A 15,065-nucleotide genomic window follows, 5' to 3' on the forward strand; every position below is an offset into this window, starting at 1 on the left:
TTTTTTATCTTCGTAGCTAGGTCAATGTGGCGTGTGAAGAGACCTATATGCCCCATTCATACACATTCTGGATGCAGACATTTTATTTAGTTTTGGTAATTTTGTATTTGCTTATTCTATCTTGTTTCTAGAATATTTCTTTTACTTAGATAATGTCACTTTTAGAGCCATTATTGCTTCATGGTATTTATATAGTGTAGCTTTCTATCAATGAAAATATTAACGAGAAAATTGATCAATGTCTCTCTTTTGTTTTTTTAGTTTAGATTTTAGAATTCTTAGTGTTCTTCCTTGATAGGAATTATCATCTTATCAGAAATAACACCACCAAGCACAAAAGGGGGAAAAAAACCATCCCCATCTCATATACTAGCCTGAAATGCACCAATTCGCACCAAGCCTTTGGACCATTATAGGCTCAATATATGAATGAAGGGTTAAATGGCTAAAATGCTAACTGTCTTGGAAATCAAGCTTTGCAATAGACCAGAAAGGAAATCCTCAAAACTAAAACCATCCCACAACATATGCACATGCAAATAATAGCACAAGCCTAATTGCAGCAACCACAAAACAGCACAGACATCACTCATCAGAGTAAGAGCTCTAGGAAAAACTGATCCATGACATCCAGCCAAAGAAAGAACAGTAAAATTCAAGTAATAAATACTAGATAGCATCCTTAAGCCTAGGAATGGCAATTTTGCCCAAACCCATGGGTACCCGCCCGAACCCGATCCAATTTGACGGGCAAAATCCGAGTTGACTGGATTTGGGTTTGGGTTTGGGTTTTGCCCGTTACTATAGCCATTTATGGGTTTGGATTTGGTATTAGTTAAATCCGTGCCCATACCCGCCCAAACCCGAACCCAAAGATACCCGAAACATAAAATTACAAAAAAACCCTCATACATATATATATTTATAAACTTTGTTCTTAGTGTTTGATGATTAATTGTACTTTTGTATGTTTGAGAAAGTAAACTTTAAACTATTGTTGTCTCACTTTAGTGATGAATGAGGATGACGAATAGTATTTATTTTTTTTTTCTTTATATGAATTTCACTTTTTTTTTATATGAAAGTAAGTTCTGGATTGAGTTGCTACGTAACTAATGGGTTTGAGTTTGGGTTTCGGGTAAATCCGAAACCCAATGGATTTGGGCATGGATTTCATTTTATCGCCCATAAGGGTTTGTGTTTGGGTTTGGGTTTGGGTTCTGGGATTTGGGTTTGGGTTTGGTAATTGTTAAACCTGTGCCCGATCCTACCCGTTGCCATCCCTACTTAAGCCAAAAGGAAAACCTTCAACAACCAGACATTGAACAAAACCTCCTTCCCAGAGCACAAACACTCCATCTAAAACACTAAGAGCTATGACTATGCATCATTTTTCAGTTGATTTTCGTCACAATGGTTCCCCAAGCTTGTAATAAAGGTGAAGCAATTTGAGTTGTTATTTCTTTGTGATTCAGATTTCAGCGCATGGTTGTTGTATCATTCTTCTTAAAACACCTAATTGAACAAATTCATATTTGTATATCTGAAATTATATAATTATGAAATTTGATTATTAAAATAGTAAATTAGGTATACAAGTGAAATCTCTAGCTATCGGCTATGGGAACTCTTGGTACACAAAAAGTTGTAAACTGAGTAATAAAAATTGTAACTAAATAAGGAGTTAAAATTTAAGCGAGAGCATAGAAACTATAAAAATCATAAGTGTAATTTTAACTTTTCCATTTTGAATAAGAAAAAAGAGAATAGAAATAGGATATACCCAAGCAAGACATTCATCATCCATGATAAAGCATTAAATCTTCTAAAAAGATGTGTGTATTTGTGTGTGTGCACATGTTCATGTAAATGGTATATTCGTTTTAAGTTTCTAATGCTCAAATGAAGAAGCAAGATTTTTTCAGGGTGACTTCCACTTGAATCGGCGTTGAGTTTAAAGAAAATTCAAACACATGAAGAATCAAAGGACATTGCCAATGGAGAAAATCTAAATAGTAAATACTGACATGAATAGTAGGCCCGAGCTGCATTAACTATTCTATTTGCAGCAACTCATTTGAATGGTTTGTTACGGCTTCTTTTTTTGTTTTTTCTTTCACCAGAAAAGAGAGGATAGGGGAGGGCATTTTGGAGCAAGGAAAGCACATGTAGTAACATAGTAGATATTGTGGGACATTGAGACTAAAAGGTGAGTGTAAAATATGCAGGGTTGGTTGTGTATTTACACAACTTATCACCCTGGAATTCAGAGAAGCTCCCATTCAGGTTCAGAGATACCAGGAAGCAGTAATTCCTTTTGATCCTCTTGTAAAGTTCGACCTGAATTCTCCAAGCAACCATTCTTGCCTTTTTCATTGTTCCCATGCCATATGGCAAGCTCCTCATATTCTTGCTTCCTCGCAAACTTCTTGGATAAAGAAAACGGCCTCTTTTGTTTGAAACACAAGCATAAAAAAATACTTTAATTAGAAGTTTAATATGCGCCAAAAACCGAAAGCGGGGTTCAGGGCAGGGTGTACCTTGCTAGTCTTTGAATTAACCCTTGCCTTGGGAACAAATTGTAGATCATCTCTGGTTACCATAACACATGTTTCCTCAAGCTTTAACTCATCAAATTGTGTGGTTTTACGGCCTTGCTCTTTCACACTATCAACCTCTGCTATATCCAAATTCCATGTCTCTGCGACTTCTGAAATAATTAGAAGTGTCAGCTTTATACCATGAGTAAGGACAACATGAAACTGAATGACTACACGTCTAAACCCTACCTGCTTCTATGTGCATGAACCCTGAGCCCCTGAGCTGTTGACACTTGACAGAGGGATTACCAGGCGTTTTTTATATCTAATACTTGAAAACAAAATCTACTCCAAAATGAGTCTAAACACACCCATGAAGACTTTGCAAAGTGTAAAAATCCCAATCAGAGACAAAATGAATATAATTATGTCTAAGAAACCATTTTTGGGTCTAAGGGGAATCTCAATTGGTAACGCAGGCTGAGTGTGCAGGAAGAACACTCGGATCTAATTCCCGCATAATACACCCTGGGGGAGGGATGATGAGCCTTAACTGTGACTAAATCTCGAGTGTGAAATAGTCGGCATCCGAAGGGTGATCGGATACGGGGTGGTTTATACCAAAAAAAACGAGCTACAAGTTCTCTACATACTATATAAAAATACAGTTGATTTATCTAGGACAATTAATAAGATAAGCAGCAGAGAAAATGTTTTCTAACAGGAAATTGTCCAGAAAACTTCATCACACCCCCATCTCTCAAATGTTGTTATGATCTCACAGATACAATCAAATGGGAATGCCTCAACTTTTGGTTCTAATGCACTTTTTGTAAAAAGAGACCACAGCAGCACCAAGATATATTACCACAAATTCAAATCAAAGATGTTCATACTCCATATGCTAATCTGAGTTAGTACTTCTTGACAATTGAATTCAGTAAGTGTGGTCTGAATTAATACCTGGACGAGATACAATGACTGTATCACAACAACAATCTTCAGGCTGCATCGTACTGACCATCGAGAACTCTACCAGAAAAGTAATACAATTGTCACAACTCAAATCAAAAGAAAAAAGTTAACAACCAGAAACAATGAGGAAAAATAAACTATATTTGATATACGCTCAAATACTGACCATAAGGATCTCCATATAGGACAATGGAGGAAGAACTCATATCCTCTTTCTCTTCATCTGATTTAAGAACATTGAGGATGTGTTCAGTATTTTCATTTCCAAATTCATTGCAGCAGTCTGCTACAGAGGCAAGGGTTGTTACTTCAGTAGAAGCTGGTTGTGAAACAGTAGCTTCCTGCGTTTGATTTACATTGGAGAGTTCACTTGTATCTGTTTTTGAGGAAGTGATTTCATTAACTGTTTTGGGTGCAGGCATCTTTCTTTTTTGTAGACTTTCATCAGTGTCAAGGTTTAATTGGATACCTGTGCTCCTAACATGACGTCCTGTATGTGAAATAAAATTGTTCCCTTTGACAGAATTGCCAGAAACTGACATGATGGACACATCAGCATCATAGGATTCAGCATGGATTACACCAATGTCAACATCATTTTTGGTTCTTGAATCCTTGGTTGTTAACTTAGTATCAGGCTTTATAGTAATTTTCATGGAACCTTGAAATGACTTCTTACAGAAGTCAGCATCGGTATATTGATCCACAGGCAATTCAGGGACTTGCTTTTCACCCAAATGACATGAAGATGGAGGAACTAAATCTTGCATGACATCTGAATAGATCTTTTTAACACTTTCCCCGACAGTCTTCTCCATGTATTTAACTGTTTCCTATCCCAAAAAACAAAATTGAAAAAGAAAAAGATTATTGAGGACTGTTAATGCAAATCAATTTCAGGACAGGAACTATCAGTCCCCAGAACAGTTCAACCAGGGTAGTGTTACACACTTTAGATCATATGCAAAAAGGATTTCTGAAAGTTATCAAAGATTTCCATAAATACCAAGGCATATAAGAGACTAGTTGCTTTCATGATTCAATTCTGGTGTAGTGTAATAATATATATGGTAACAATACAAGCAAGAACATTATATATAATGCTAAGCACACATAAGCCAAAGGTGAAAAAACTTGCAGCTCTACCAATAGCAGTGAAACAACTTGAATTATAGTCTGTTTTCAAATGCTTACCTCCAACATTGTCTCTTCCACCTCCAGCCACATATTCTCAAACTTCTGGTACATATTTCCGACCCATGTTATGCCTTTTATGTCCATACTCATCGTAATACAGTTGCTAGAACAGTAATTAGACCTGCCCCTGCATACCCTATTTGAAGGTGATGATTCTACCTGATTATCTGGCAAGAAACCATGTGGAAAAAAATGCTCAATCGATGGAGTCATTACTGTAAAAAGACATAAAATGGGATGCAGGGGAATCTCAGCCCAGAACACATTTATGCCAAAATCAACCCAACATTCCCACAATCCCACTACCCACTTATAAAATTCAGGATCAGTTATGATTCATAAACCATTAACAGTACATACACCCTTAAACACCCAAATTTTCTCTGTATGTCCCTTTTGATCGCATCACATCATATATCACATGTATTGCTTCTCTCTCGTCTCTTCCTTTCTCATTCTAGGTGTATACACGCATTGGTTGTCTACCAAACATTTTCCATTCAGGATTAGTCCATAATTATATCCTGAAAATTATACCACAGACTTCAATTAATTTACTGCACAGGATTAACAACCCTATATACTCTTAACTAATTTTTTTTTTCCTTAATGGCCTCTCTCAACTAGAAAGAAAAGAAAGAGAAAAAAAGATAAACAAACAGCACGCAAACTACTATTTTACATGATCAGAATCACCACAAACAAGACAACCAAAGAAAGAGTACAAATTAGCCTAAAGGAACAGCTGAAACTAAATAAACCGAGAGAGGGAGAGTATCAGAATTCAGAATAACAACATATAGTTAAATATGTGAACAAAAATGAAACATGTTATCAGAAAATAAAACCCATTTAGAAACAAGAAGAGCAGCATAGAACAGAGTTTACTTGTTGCAAGATATAGAACGAGAAGAGATCACTCAGCAATTGACAAGGCTAAAGTAGAGTGAAGAAAAGAAGAGTACTATGAGGAAGGAAGAAAGAGAGAGTAGAAAGTGAGAAACGCATATAGTCACTCAGCTCTACTGAGCCTTACGTTTGACATGTGGATTCTGATTCCTAAGTTACCTTTTGATGACTGTTGTTCACTTTACCAGTGTGAGGTGAGGCCCCATCGTCCATTCCATTATTTTTTCACCTGCCATTGTTGTTGCCTTGTACTATTCTTTTGTTTTATTCAGTTCCTTTATGATATAGTGACAACCGTGACAAGTAGGGTTTGTTGTGGTCCTTCATTACTTCATTTAATTCAATCTTTATCTTTAAAAAAAATCGGATTGGTTTAACTTTAATCTCCGCTACGGGTCGGGATATATCTTCGAATCATAAGTTGTTTATAAAGGTACTTACAAATCACTCGTTAATACAACTCTCACATTGATGATAGAAGTTGAAAACACAATCTTCTAAGAGTAAACTAAATTTTTGATCCACTTCAAAAGCGGTAGGTTTTGAAGAGGAAATAAATTGTATGCCTAAAATGTCATTATTCATTTAGAAACTCAAATATATGTAAAAGCAACACCAATAAAAGTATTTTAAAATTTCTTCCCCCATGAATCAAATAAAAATGGTTTTTAAAACATGCCAATTTTATGTGTTGATATTGAAGCAATTGATTCATGCAACAACCCATATTTGTTGTCCATTTACCCCCCAGCTTATATATGTTGAGGGTTTGGTCAGTAGCTTGAGTTCAATGGACATTTAACAACCTAGCAATGCATGAAGCAACTTCCCAAGGATGAAGACATGTCAATGCAAAAAGTGAATAAAACTTTTGATAAACTAAGATAAAAGTTTGTTCGCATTACACTCAAATGGTATCCAAACACACAAAAACATGGGGAAAAGGTAAAACATAATTGGCGTTCAACGGAAACCAACCTAAGTCAAACACGTCTTTCATTTTTCTTTGTCCTTGCTTGTTGCTACTCATGGTCCTCAACCACGCAAGGGAACGGATACACAAGGCCATAAAAGCTAAATTTGGTTCTTTGATAATAGCAACATTTATATTATCAACAAAGCTATGAACCCATGTTTAGAATGTACCAAATGACTATTGACTATTGAGGTATGCCAACACTGAGAAGTATAAACAAAGCATAATACTGAAAGAAAGAGACTCAAGGAGGGAGGAAAAACTCTCAATAGTAGTTACCCACAGTGCAACTAAGACAACAACCTATTGACAAGCAGAAGAGGTAGATTCTTAAATCTTAATGATATTTTGTTGGCTATTTTGGAAGGACATAATTGAATCTCCAAGCTGAATCAGCAGTCTGAACAAGGAGTCCACAATTGAGCATGTTTCCTAATCATTTCAAATTCAAACTGCCCAATGGATAGGCTAACCAGCTGCTTGGAAATCGCCAAAATCATCATCTACTACATCCTGTGTGCTTTGGTTTTCAGGAGGTTTTTCACCTTCTGCATCTTCTTGAATCGTTTTAGAGGTCTCAAGTTTTGAAGTTTTCTCAGGGCTAAATTCTGTAGGTGAGTTTGTTGGAGAATTCTGTACGGCAGCAACAGTTAAAACTGATGCAGGAGGAGGTGGGGGTAACTTAATTGCGGGTACAGATTCTTTTCCACTCTTTTCTTCTGAGGAGTTGTTCAGACCCTGCTCAAAAAACTTGGACTTCACATTGGGGCCACTTCTCTGCACACCACAGATAGGATATATAGAGATCATAATAATGGAAAAATAAATGAACCTCATGCATAACAGGAAAGTGCAGATTTCCATACATTGTTCTTAAGTTGCAGCACAAGAGTCTCTCCTTCTTTCAAACTGTAATCAACTGACGAAGATTGCTGGTAATGCTGTTCCATCTCTTCTGCAGTCTTCTTTTTGTTCAGGTATCTTAAAAACAGTTTAGGAAAAGACAAACTTTCCATTTGTAAAAAAACAGCATGAAGACTTTTATCCTCTATGCCAACAAGAATGTATGCAAAGTGTAAAGAATACTAAGTTTTGCAGATAGTGAGATCGACAAATCCAATAAAAATGGTGAATCTAATTATACTGGATGGAGGATACTTCATATGATCATGCAAGGCAGCTTGGAAGTCATAAGCCTCTGTTCTTTCTCGGAATCCTACGCCAATAAATGCGTGTCGAAGACGACCACCTGCATGATTTACAAGTAATCAAGACCAAACTTTGTAAGTAATAAGAAGTAGATTGCAGCAAAATGAAAAATACTCTTTGATAACGAGGGAGCAAAACTAAACAGCCTTTCCATTTTGAAATGTCGAAACAGGAAACAGGTAAAAAGCACTAAAACATAAATTTCCTCATGTTCAAAAGAAGTAATGTGATAACATGGATAGAAAATTATAAATTATGGTTGTTACAAGAAGAAAGTGGAACTGGGGAAGATGGTAAAAGTCACTTGTCATTAAAGGATCAGAGGATGTATTTCCCTTGTACTGCATCACAAAAGATTGTCCTATATTATACTAGTAGTAGAGTACCGAGAATATGATCTGGGCACAATCATATTCTAAGAATTCTTTATTTAAAGACAAGTGGTGCAATGAGCCGATCTTGAGACCTCTTGGTTATAATGGTAACTAACTAGAATTTTAAGACAGTTGTGCAATAAAATTTTATTTTGAGACAATTTGTGCAAGAATGTAAAGATTCTGGAGTTAGGAATATTTATGGTCATGAAACACTACGGTTGTTCACCTATTCAGAAGGTCTAAACACTACGGTTGTTCACCTGTACTAGGGCGGAAGATAAAAACAAATAAATTGTCGTAAACTCAAGAATTCAATGATTGCAAGTCGGTTTTCAGAAGCTTTCACAAACAAGCTAAATTCTTAATAAAAACAAATAAATTGTCCACAACTAAGAACTTTTTCTATGTACTTGATAGTTGAAACCAAGCTAATTGTTCATTATAGTTTGTTTTGAGAGGAATATAAACCAACCAAATAGGTTATCATTTCATTTTATCCAATTTCATTCGTTTACAAATCCTACCTTTAGCCCGCACATGGGAAGTAAGATGATTAAGGGAACAAAAGAAGTAAAGAAAAATGTAGATGAAATGGCTTACCTATGTTCTCTTCTATGCGAAGAACAAAATATCTGCAGAACGTAAATATAATTATTTAATCATCCTAAAGTACAAAAAAAGGTATGATAACAACTAAAATCTACCAACAGTAATGAAAAACCACCTGCTGCTATCAATAACAGCTTCCACAGGATGCGGCTCTCCATTCCTTAAAAATGCCCGAGCATATAACTCACCTAGTTAAATGCATTTCATTGTAGTAATGAACAATTTAATAGAAGAAAAACAATTAACTGTATAATCTAATTAAAGCTTATTTTAAACATTACCTGTGTTCTTATCTTCAAGTTTTATGATGCATTCTTCTCCCTTGCTAACTACTTTCAATATCCCTTCCCATGCCCATTTATTGACATCCCATTCATCAGCCCTGAAATGTACTTCAAAAACATAAATATTGGACAATCACACGCTTAACAGCAGCCAATAATAATAACAACAAAAACACCAATAGTTAGTGACTAAACAGTCAAAAGTTGAAAATCAATTCCTTCATAAAGATCACTGTTCCATCATCCATGAGGGTAATGAGACACAAAATAATTAAAAGAATAGCAAATATACTCAAATAGATCCTATTGACCTATTCCTACACACTTCCATGGACTCTGAAAACAGCAGTTTCTTTATCAAGAGCAGAGTGCATTATTAACTTTAACAATATGCTGTGCAGGAACACAACAGATCACAAGTACAAAGATCAGAAGCTAGTTTTAAATTGATCACAAACCTGTAAGAAGCTGCACTCTTTCTTGGAGGTATCTGCACAAATAGTAGAATACATTAGCTTGAAAGCAGAAAAGTGTTCAAATTCCAAGCCCCATCTCATCACCGAAAGAGTGACAGTCAATATTGAAAAGAAAAAAAATGAAGTAATATTCAATGCCACCATAATCTCTTGACAAGCTTAAATTGCAATTCCAAACCCTAATATCAAACTCGATCCTCTATACCCCATTCAATTGCAAATTGCAAAATATTCATCAAAATCAAATTTTGAAACAAACCCATCAAAAGTATTGGCAAGACTTACTATGTAGACGTAACACTCAGGCACTTGAAAGAGAACGAGCTCAATGGGTTCAGTGTCATCGGTTTCGCCGCCATTATTCTCAATGTCGGGTTTGTTCTCCTCCTTCTCCATGATTGGGAGGCGAATTTGATTATGGAAATGGGGAATCGATCTGGGTCAGCAGAGAGTGAGGATTTGGGGGAAGAAATGGGGAATCGAATTTCAGAGAATTAGGGTTTGGTAATTTCTGGTTGAAGAGGACGGAGACGACGCCGCATCGAAACGGTTGTGCATTGGAGCAATGAGCACCGTACGATTGGGACACGTTAGGTATCAGACGGTCTGAAATGGAGGGTTTGGTACATGGATTGGGTGGGACAATGGTTGCTTCAATTTCAAGTCAACCAAAAAAATACAGAGAAAAATATAAGCCAAAAATATATTAGTCAATACAACATATGCTTAGAGTTAATGGAATATACTGTAGAAATGTTTTTGGAGACTTTAGGCTTACATAAACTTAAGCATTTTTATTTGAAAAAAATATTTTTGTTTTCATTTTGAATAGCATTTTGTAGCAAGCATTATTGAATTTTTAGTACATATGTTCTTATTTATAAATCACTTTGATGATGTTTTTTCCATAATATATAAGTTCGTAAATAGTATATATATATATATATATATATATTTTTTCAAATTTACTCTCATATTTACTATAAAAGAGATGATGAGATTTTAAAAAATTGTTAGTTTTGCAAAAGAAATTCATAGGAAATTAAACAGATAATTAAAGTTGAGAGAAATTAAAAATATTGTTATTTACAATCTTGGAGGAGGAGTCGAAGGAGTAGTTTATTATTATTATTTTATATTGTATTGTATTTTCATTAGTATAAATTTAAAAATAAATACACTTTTGATAACACCATTGTCCATTGGTACATTGTCAATTTGGTCACCATTAGCAGCCGATTGAATTATTGATGGTTGTAATCGTTAGTAACTTACTAAAAACTCTATAAATAAACCATCAGTAAATATTACCGGCAAACCTAGTACCGACGATCATTCAGTACTCAGAAGTCCATTGGATATAAGTAATTATCGACTGACTTATTTAAGATGCAAGATATTCAAGATCATACATATGCAACCATCCTCAAAACTTTCAAGAACTAAGCCTCATATCATTGCTTAGTCAATATCCTTGTATAATTCAACTCATAGTGACCAAGCTCTCTCTTCACAACCCTTCATGTCACATGGTGAATTTTTCATACGGCATATCAATATCCATTATGATAACCCCATAAACATTTTGATGTAGTTTTCAAATGCACAGGCAAATTGTTCTTAGATAAAGAGCATTGAATAACATGGCCACATAGGTTATTTTTTGAACAAATTTCAAATTAGCAGCTTACAAAAGTTTTGTTTGCTTTTGTGGGCTGGGCGGGACACAAAGGAAGGAACGGCGACACAATTATCAGAAGAACGAAGTAAATGGTAAAAGCAGGCGACGAAGCAGCATATAAAGACATTTCGACTCAACTTACTTAAGTCTCATGTCTTGGGGGCATGTGGACTGGGCGGGACATAAGTATCCCTTATTCCCGCCCAAATCAAGCATTTAGATAAACGAAAGCAGCCATGGCGGGGTTTGTGGAACAACGTCGAAGCCCGCCCCTCTTTTGGATGGGTCCACGCGCCAGCTGGAAGATTCCTTTAGTTTTGTCTTATATGTATAGAGGCTTGGGCCCCGGTTGTCAGGCCCAAGTACAGTGAAAGTCCACGTTATGATCATTCCCTCTATAAAAGGAGAGGTCAACCCCTTGTAAAAAGCACCTTTTTAACATTTAATGAGAATATTCCTTTTGTGATATTTTTAGTACTCTGCTAGGGTTTACTTTCTGTCAGTTTCCGACGTCAGATCTCCCTAGTACAGAACATTGGCGCCGTCTGTGGATCTTACCTCGATCTACAACTTGACGTAGACGGTGAGCTTAAAGATCCATGGAAACCCGTTCGTGTGGCATGGGCCGCCGAGATCATCGCCGGAGGGGGGGTGGTCGTTACGGTGGCCGCGGCGGCGGACGACACAACAATCACGAAGTACCACAAGAGCCGGAGCAGGAGGCTTCGTCGGAAGGAGTTCACTCGGTGGCACAATCACCGGTGTCGTTGGTGAAGGTTGCTCCGGGAAAACCTTCAGATCTGATCGCTAGATCAGATCCAGGAGTCAGGCGACGATCAGCACCGCCTGAATACGTGAATCTGGACGACTACAAAAGCAACGTTCCGAGAAAAGCACCAGAAGTAGTGACGGGAATCACTCCGGCGGCCTTGCAACAAATGTTGGATACTTTGCAAAAAGTGCAAAGTCAGAATGAACAATTGCAAGCCCAGGTGGAGTATTTAACCCGGCGACAAGACTATAAGCAAGAACAACGGCTCGAGGCTGAAGACGTTGTTGAGTTCCAGCCTTTTGTTTCCGCCATCACAAGGGTGGGCATACCAAAGCATCTGCAAACGATGGCTTTGGACGCCTTTTCAGGCGACTCAGACCCCATGGAACACTTGCGTTACTTTAATACGAAAATGGTTATTGGAGGAGCAACAGATGAGGTGAAGTGTAGGTTGTTACCATCAACATTCAAGGGGATGGCGATGCAATGGTTCATCCGTCAACCGCCCTTCTCTATCGACAATTTTACTGATTTGTCCACAAAGTTCTTAACTCAATTCTCCGCCAATAAAACTACCAAGGCAACCATGTTTGATCTTATCAGCATACATCAACAGCCAGGGGAGAAGCTCAAGAACTACATGGCGCGATTTAGTAAAATGGCGGTTCAATTGGAGGAAGACAATCCGGATGTTTGCCTAGCGTCTTTCAAAAATGGCCTTCGGGCAGGAGATCTGAATCGAGACCTAACGAGGCGACCGGCGAAGGATATGATGGATCTTCGTGCTCGTGTTCAGGAATTCATATTGATTGAACAAGATGATCAGAAGAAACAAGAAAGAGAGGAAGGACGCAAGCAATCTCAATCTGGCGGTGTTTCACAAGAGAAACCCAAGGCGGGGAAGGAAACCAGGGTAGCGCAAACCCCCCGTGTACCAAGACCGGGACCATATCAAAACTCCAAACCCGGATTTCAGAATACATGGCACAGAAATGCTCAAGGTCCCACGGCAGCCACAACCGGTCAGCATGGTGCACCGCCAACTCCAACGCCACTCACTAAGTTGAATGCACCCTTGAGTACCATTTTAAGGGCAGTTGGGCAGACACACGTTGTACAGTACCCGCCACCACCACGGCGGCCGCCAGCTAATGTGGATACCAATAGGTGGTGCGAGTACCATAAAGCGTTGGGACATACGACAGATAATTGTTGGAACTTAAGGCGGGAAATTAATCGTTTGATTAAGGCTGGTCATTTGGCAAACTTCGTTAAAGACACAGCAACGCCAGAGGTCGCTAGGATCACCCAAGGGGACAAAGGCAAAGGCAAGGAGATAGTTGAAGAGTTGGGTGATCCTGTTGGGGAATGTTCATCTATTGCAGGAGGATTTGGCGGGGGTGCAATTTCAAGTAAGGCTAGAAAACGCTATGTGGCGGCAGTACACTCAGTACATGAGGCAAGCGAAAGCGAGTGTGGGGTGAATCACTCCCCTATCATATTTACCCCTCAGGACTTTGCGTATGTGATTCCCCATGACAACGATCCAATTGTGGTAACAATCAGGGTTAACAATTATGTGACGAAGAAAGTGTTTTTAGACCAGGGGTCTTCGGCAGATATCATTTATGGAGATGCCTTTGATCGCCTGGGGCTAAAAGAATCAGACTTAAGGCCGTATAAAGGAACCTTGGTAGGATTTACAGGGGACCGTGTCACTGTGCGGGGATATGTGGAAATACCAACTGCCTTTGGTGAAGGAGAGTTTGTAAAGAAATTTCAAGTGAAGTACTTGGTCTTGGCGTGCAGAGCCAATTACAATGTACTCCTGGGGCGAGACACCCTCAACAAGCTATGTGCGGTCATTTCAACTGCTCATTTGACTGTTAAATATCCAGCCTGCAATGGAAAGGTTGGGGTATTACATGTGGACCAAAACGCAGCAAGAGAATGTTATTTAAGAAGTGTGGCGCTCTATGGGCGTAAGGCCGCCAAAGAAAGTCACAGAATCACGGAAATCTTTCCACAAGAAGGATTTAGTTTGGATCCAAGAGACGATGCTGATGATTTCCGCCCACAACCTTTGGAGGAAACCAAGCAAGTACAAATTAAGGATAAATTTTTAAAAATTGGCAGCAGTTTAACAAAGGAGCAAGAAGAAAGATTGATCACCCTGCTGGGTGACAATTTGGATCTCTTTGCATGGACCATCAATGACGTACCAGGGATTGACCCCAACGTGATCACTCACAAACTGGCCATACGACCAGGGGCGACCCCAATCATCCAACCAAGGCGAAGAATGAGTGAAGAAAAGAACAAGGCTGTACAATTAGAAACTGAGAAACTGATCAAGGCTAGCTTCATCCGTGAGGTGCAGTATCCAACATGGCTCGCCAATGTTGTGATGGTCAAAAAAGCCAATGGGAAATGACGGATGTGCACGGATTACACAAGCTTGAACAAAGTGTGCCCCAAAGATTCGTATCCACTTCCCAATGTTGATAAGCTTGTGGATGGAGCTTCCGGGAATGAACTTTTAAGTCTCATGGATGCTTACTCGGGCTACAATCAAATCATGATGCATCCCTCGGACGAGGAAAGTACAACATTTATGACCAATCAGGCGAATTATTGTTACAAGACAATGCCTTTTGGTTTGAAGAATGCAGGAGCTACGTACCAACGGCTCATGGATAAAATCTTTTCGAAACAAGTGAGCAGGAATATGGAGGTGTATGTGGACGACATGATTGTAAAGTCCGCCAGGGCTAGTGATCATGGCGGCGATCTTAAGGAAGCGTTTACTCAATTAAGAACATATCAAATGAAGTTGAATCCCGAGAAGTGTTCTTTTGGGATCCAGGGAGGAAAGTTCTTGGGATTTATGTTGACATCGAGAGGAATAGAAGTGAATCCTGATAAGGGAAGGGCGATATTGGAGATGAAAAGCCCAACAAGTGTCAAAGAAGTTCAACGTTTGACAGGACGAATGGCCGCCTTATCACGTTTCTTGCCAATGGCGGGTGACAAAGCGGCCCCATTCTTCACATGCTTAAA

General features: G+C 38.2%; 2 protein-coding genes across 10 annotated transcripts; both read right to left on the bottom strand.

The window, feature by feature from the left end:
• Nucleotides 1–1,903: 1,903 nt before the first annotated feature.
• On the bottom strand, nucleotides 1,904–5,875 carry LOC130746854 (uncharacterized). Of its 9 annotated transcripts, none has more exons than XM_057599606.1 (6): nucleotides 5,781–5,875; nucleotides 4,710–4,879; nucleotides 3,682–4,348; nucleotides 3,504–3,572; nucleotides 2,541–2,710; nucleotides 1,904–2,449 (listed from the first exon to the last, which is right to left on the bottom strand). In XM_057599606.1, exons 2-6 carry the CDS (start codon nucleotides 4,800–4,802, stop codon nucleotides 2,267–2,269), a joined length of 1,182 nt encoding a protein of 393 aa, XP_057455589.1. In that variant the 5' UTR covers nucleotides 4,803–4,879; nucleotides 5,781–5,875; the 3' UTR covers nucleotides 1,904–2,266. The 9 variants fall into 9 exon arrangements, 6 of the variants coding, with proteins under 6 accessions (XP_057455589.1, XP_057455588.1, XP_057455586.1 ...); XM_057599605.1 differs by lacking the exon at nucleotides 5,781–5,875 and adding an exon at nucleotides 5,601–5,761; XM_057599603.1 differs by lacking the exon at nucleotides 5,781–5,875 and adding an exon at nucleotides 5,601–5,755 and having other exon boundaries at nucleotides 4,710–5,236.
• Nucleotides 5,876–6,600: 725 nt separating this feature from the next.
• Nucleotides 6,601–10,227, bottom strand: LOC130746856 (uncharacterized). The gene is made up of 8 exons (XM_057599608.1): nucleotides 9,838–10,227; nucleotides 9,535–9,566; nucleotides 9,074–9,174; nucleotides 8,908–8,980; nucleotides 8,784–8,815; nucleotides 7,756–7,846; nucleotides 7,464–7,578; nucleotides 6,601–7,374 (listed from the first exon to the last, which is right to left on the bottom strand). The coding sequence occupies exons 1-8, from the start codon at nucleotides 9,946–9,948 to the stop codon at nucleotides 7,066–7,068; spliced, it is 864 nt and encodes a 287-aa protein (XP_057455591.1). The 5' UTR covers nucleotides 9,949–10,227; the 3' UTR covers nucleotides 6,601–7,065.
• Between the last annotated feature and the right edge of the window lie 4,838 nt (nucleotides 10,228–15,065).

This window comes from Lotus japonicus, chromosome 3, assembly GCF_012489685.1.
Source record: "Lotus japonicus ecotype B-129 chromosome 3, LjGifu_v1.2".
Taxonomy (NCBI): domain Eukaryota; kingdom Viridiplantae; phylum Streptophyta; class Magnoliopsida; order Fabales; family Fabaceae; genus Lotus; species Lotus japonicus.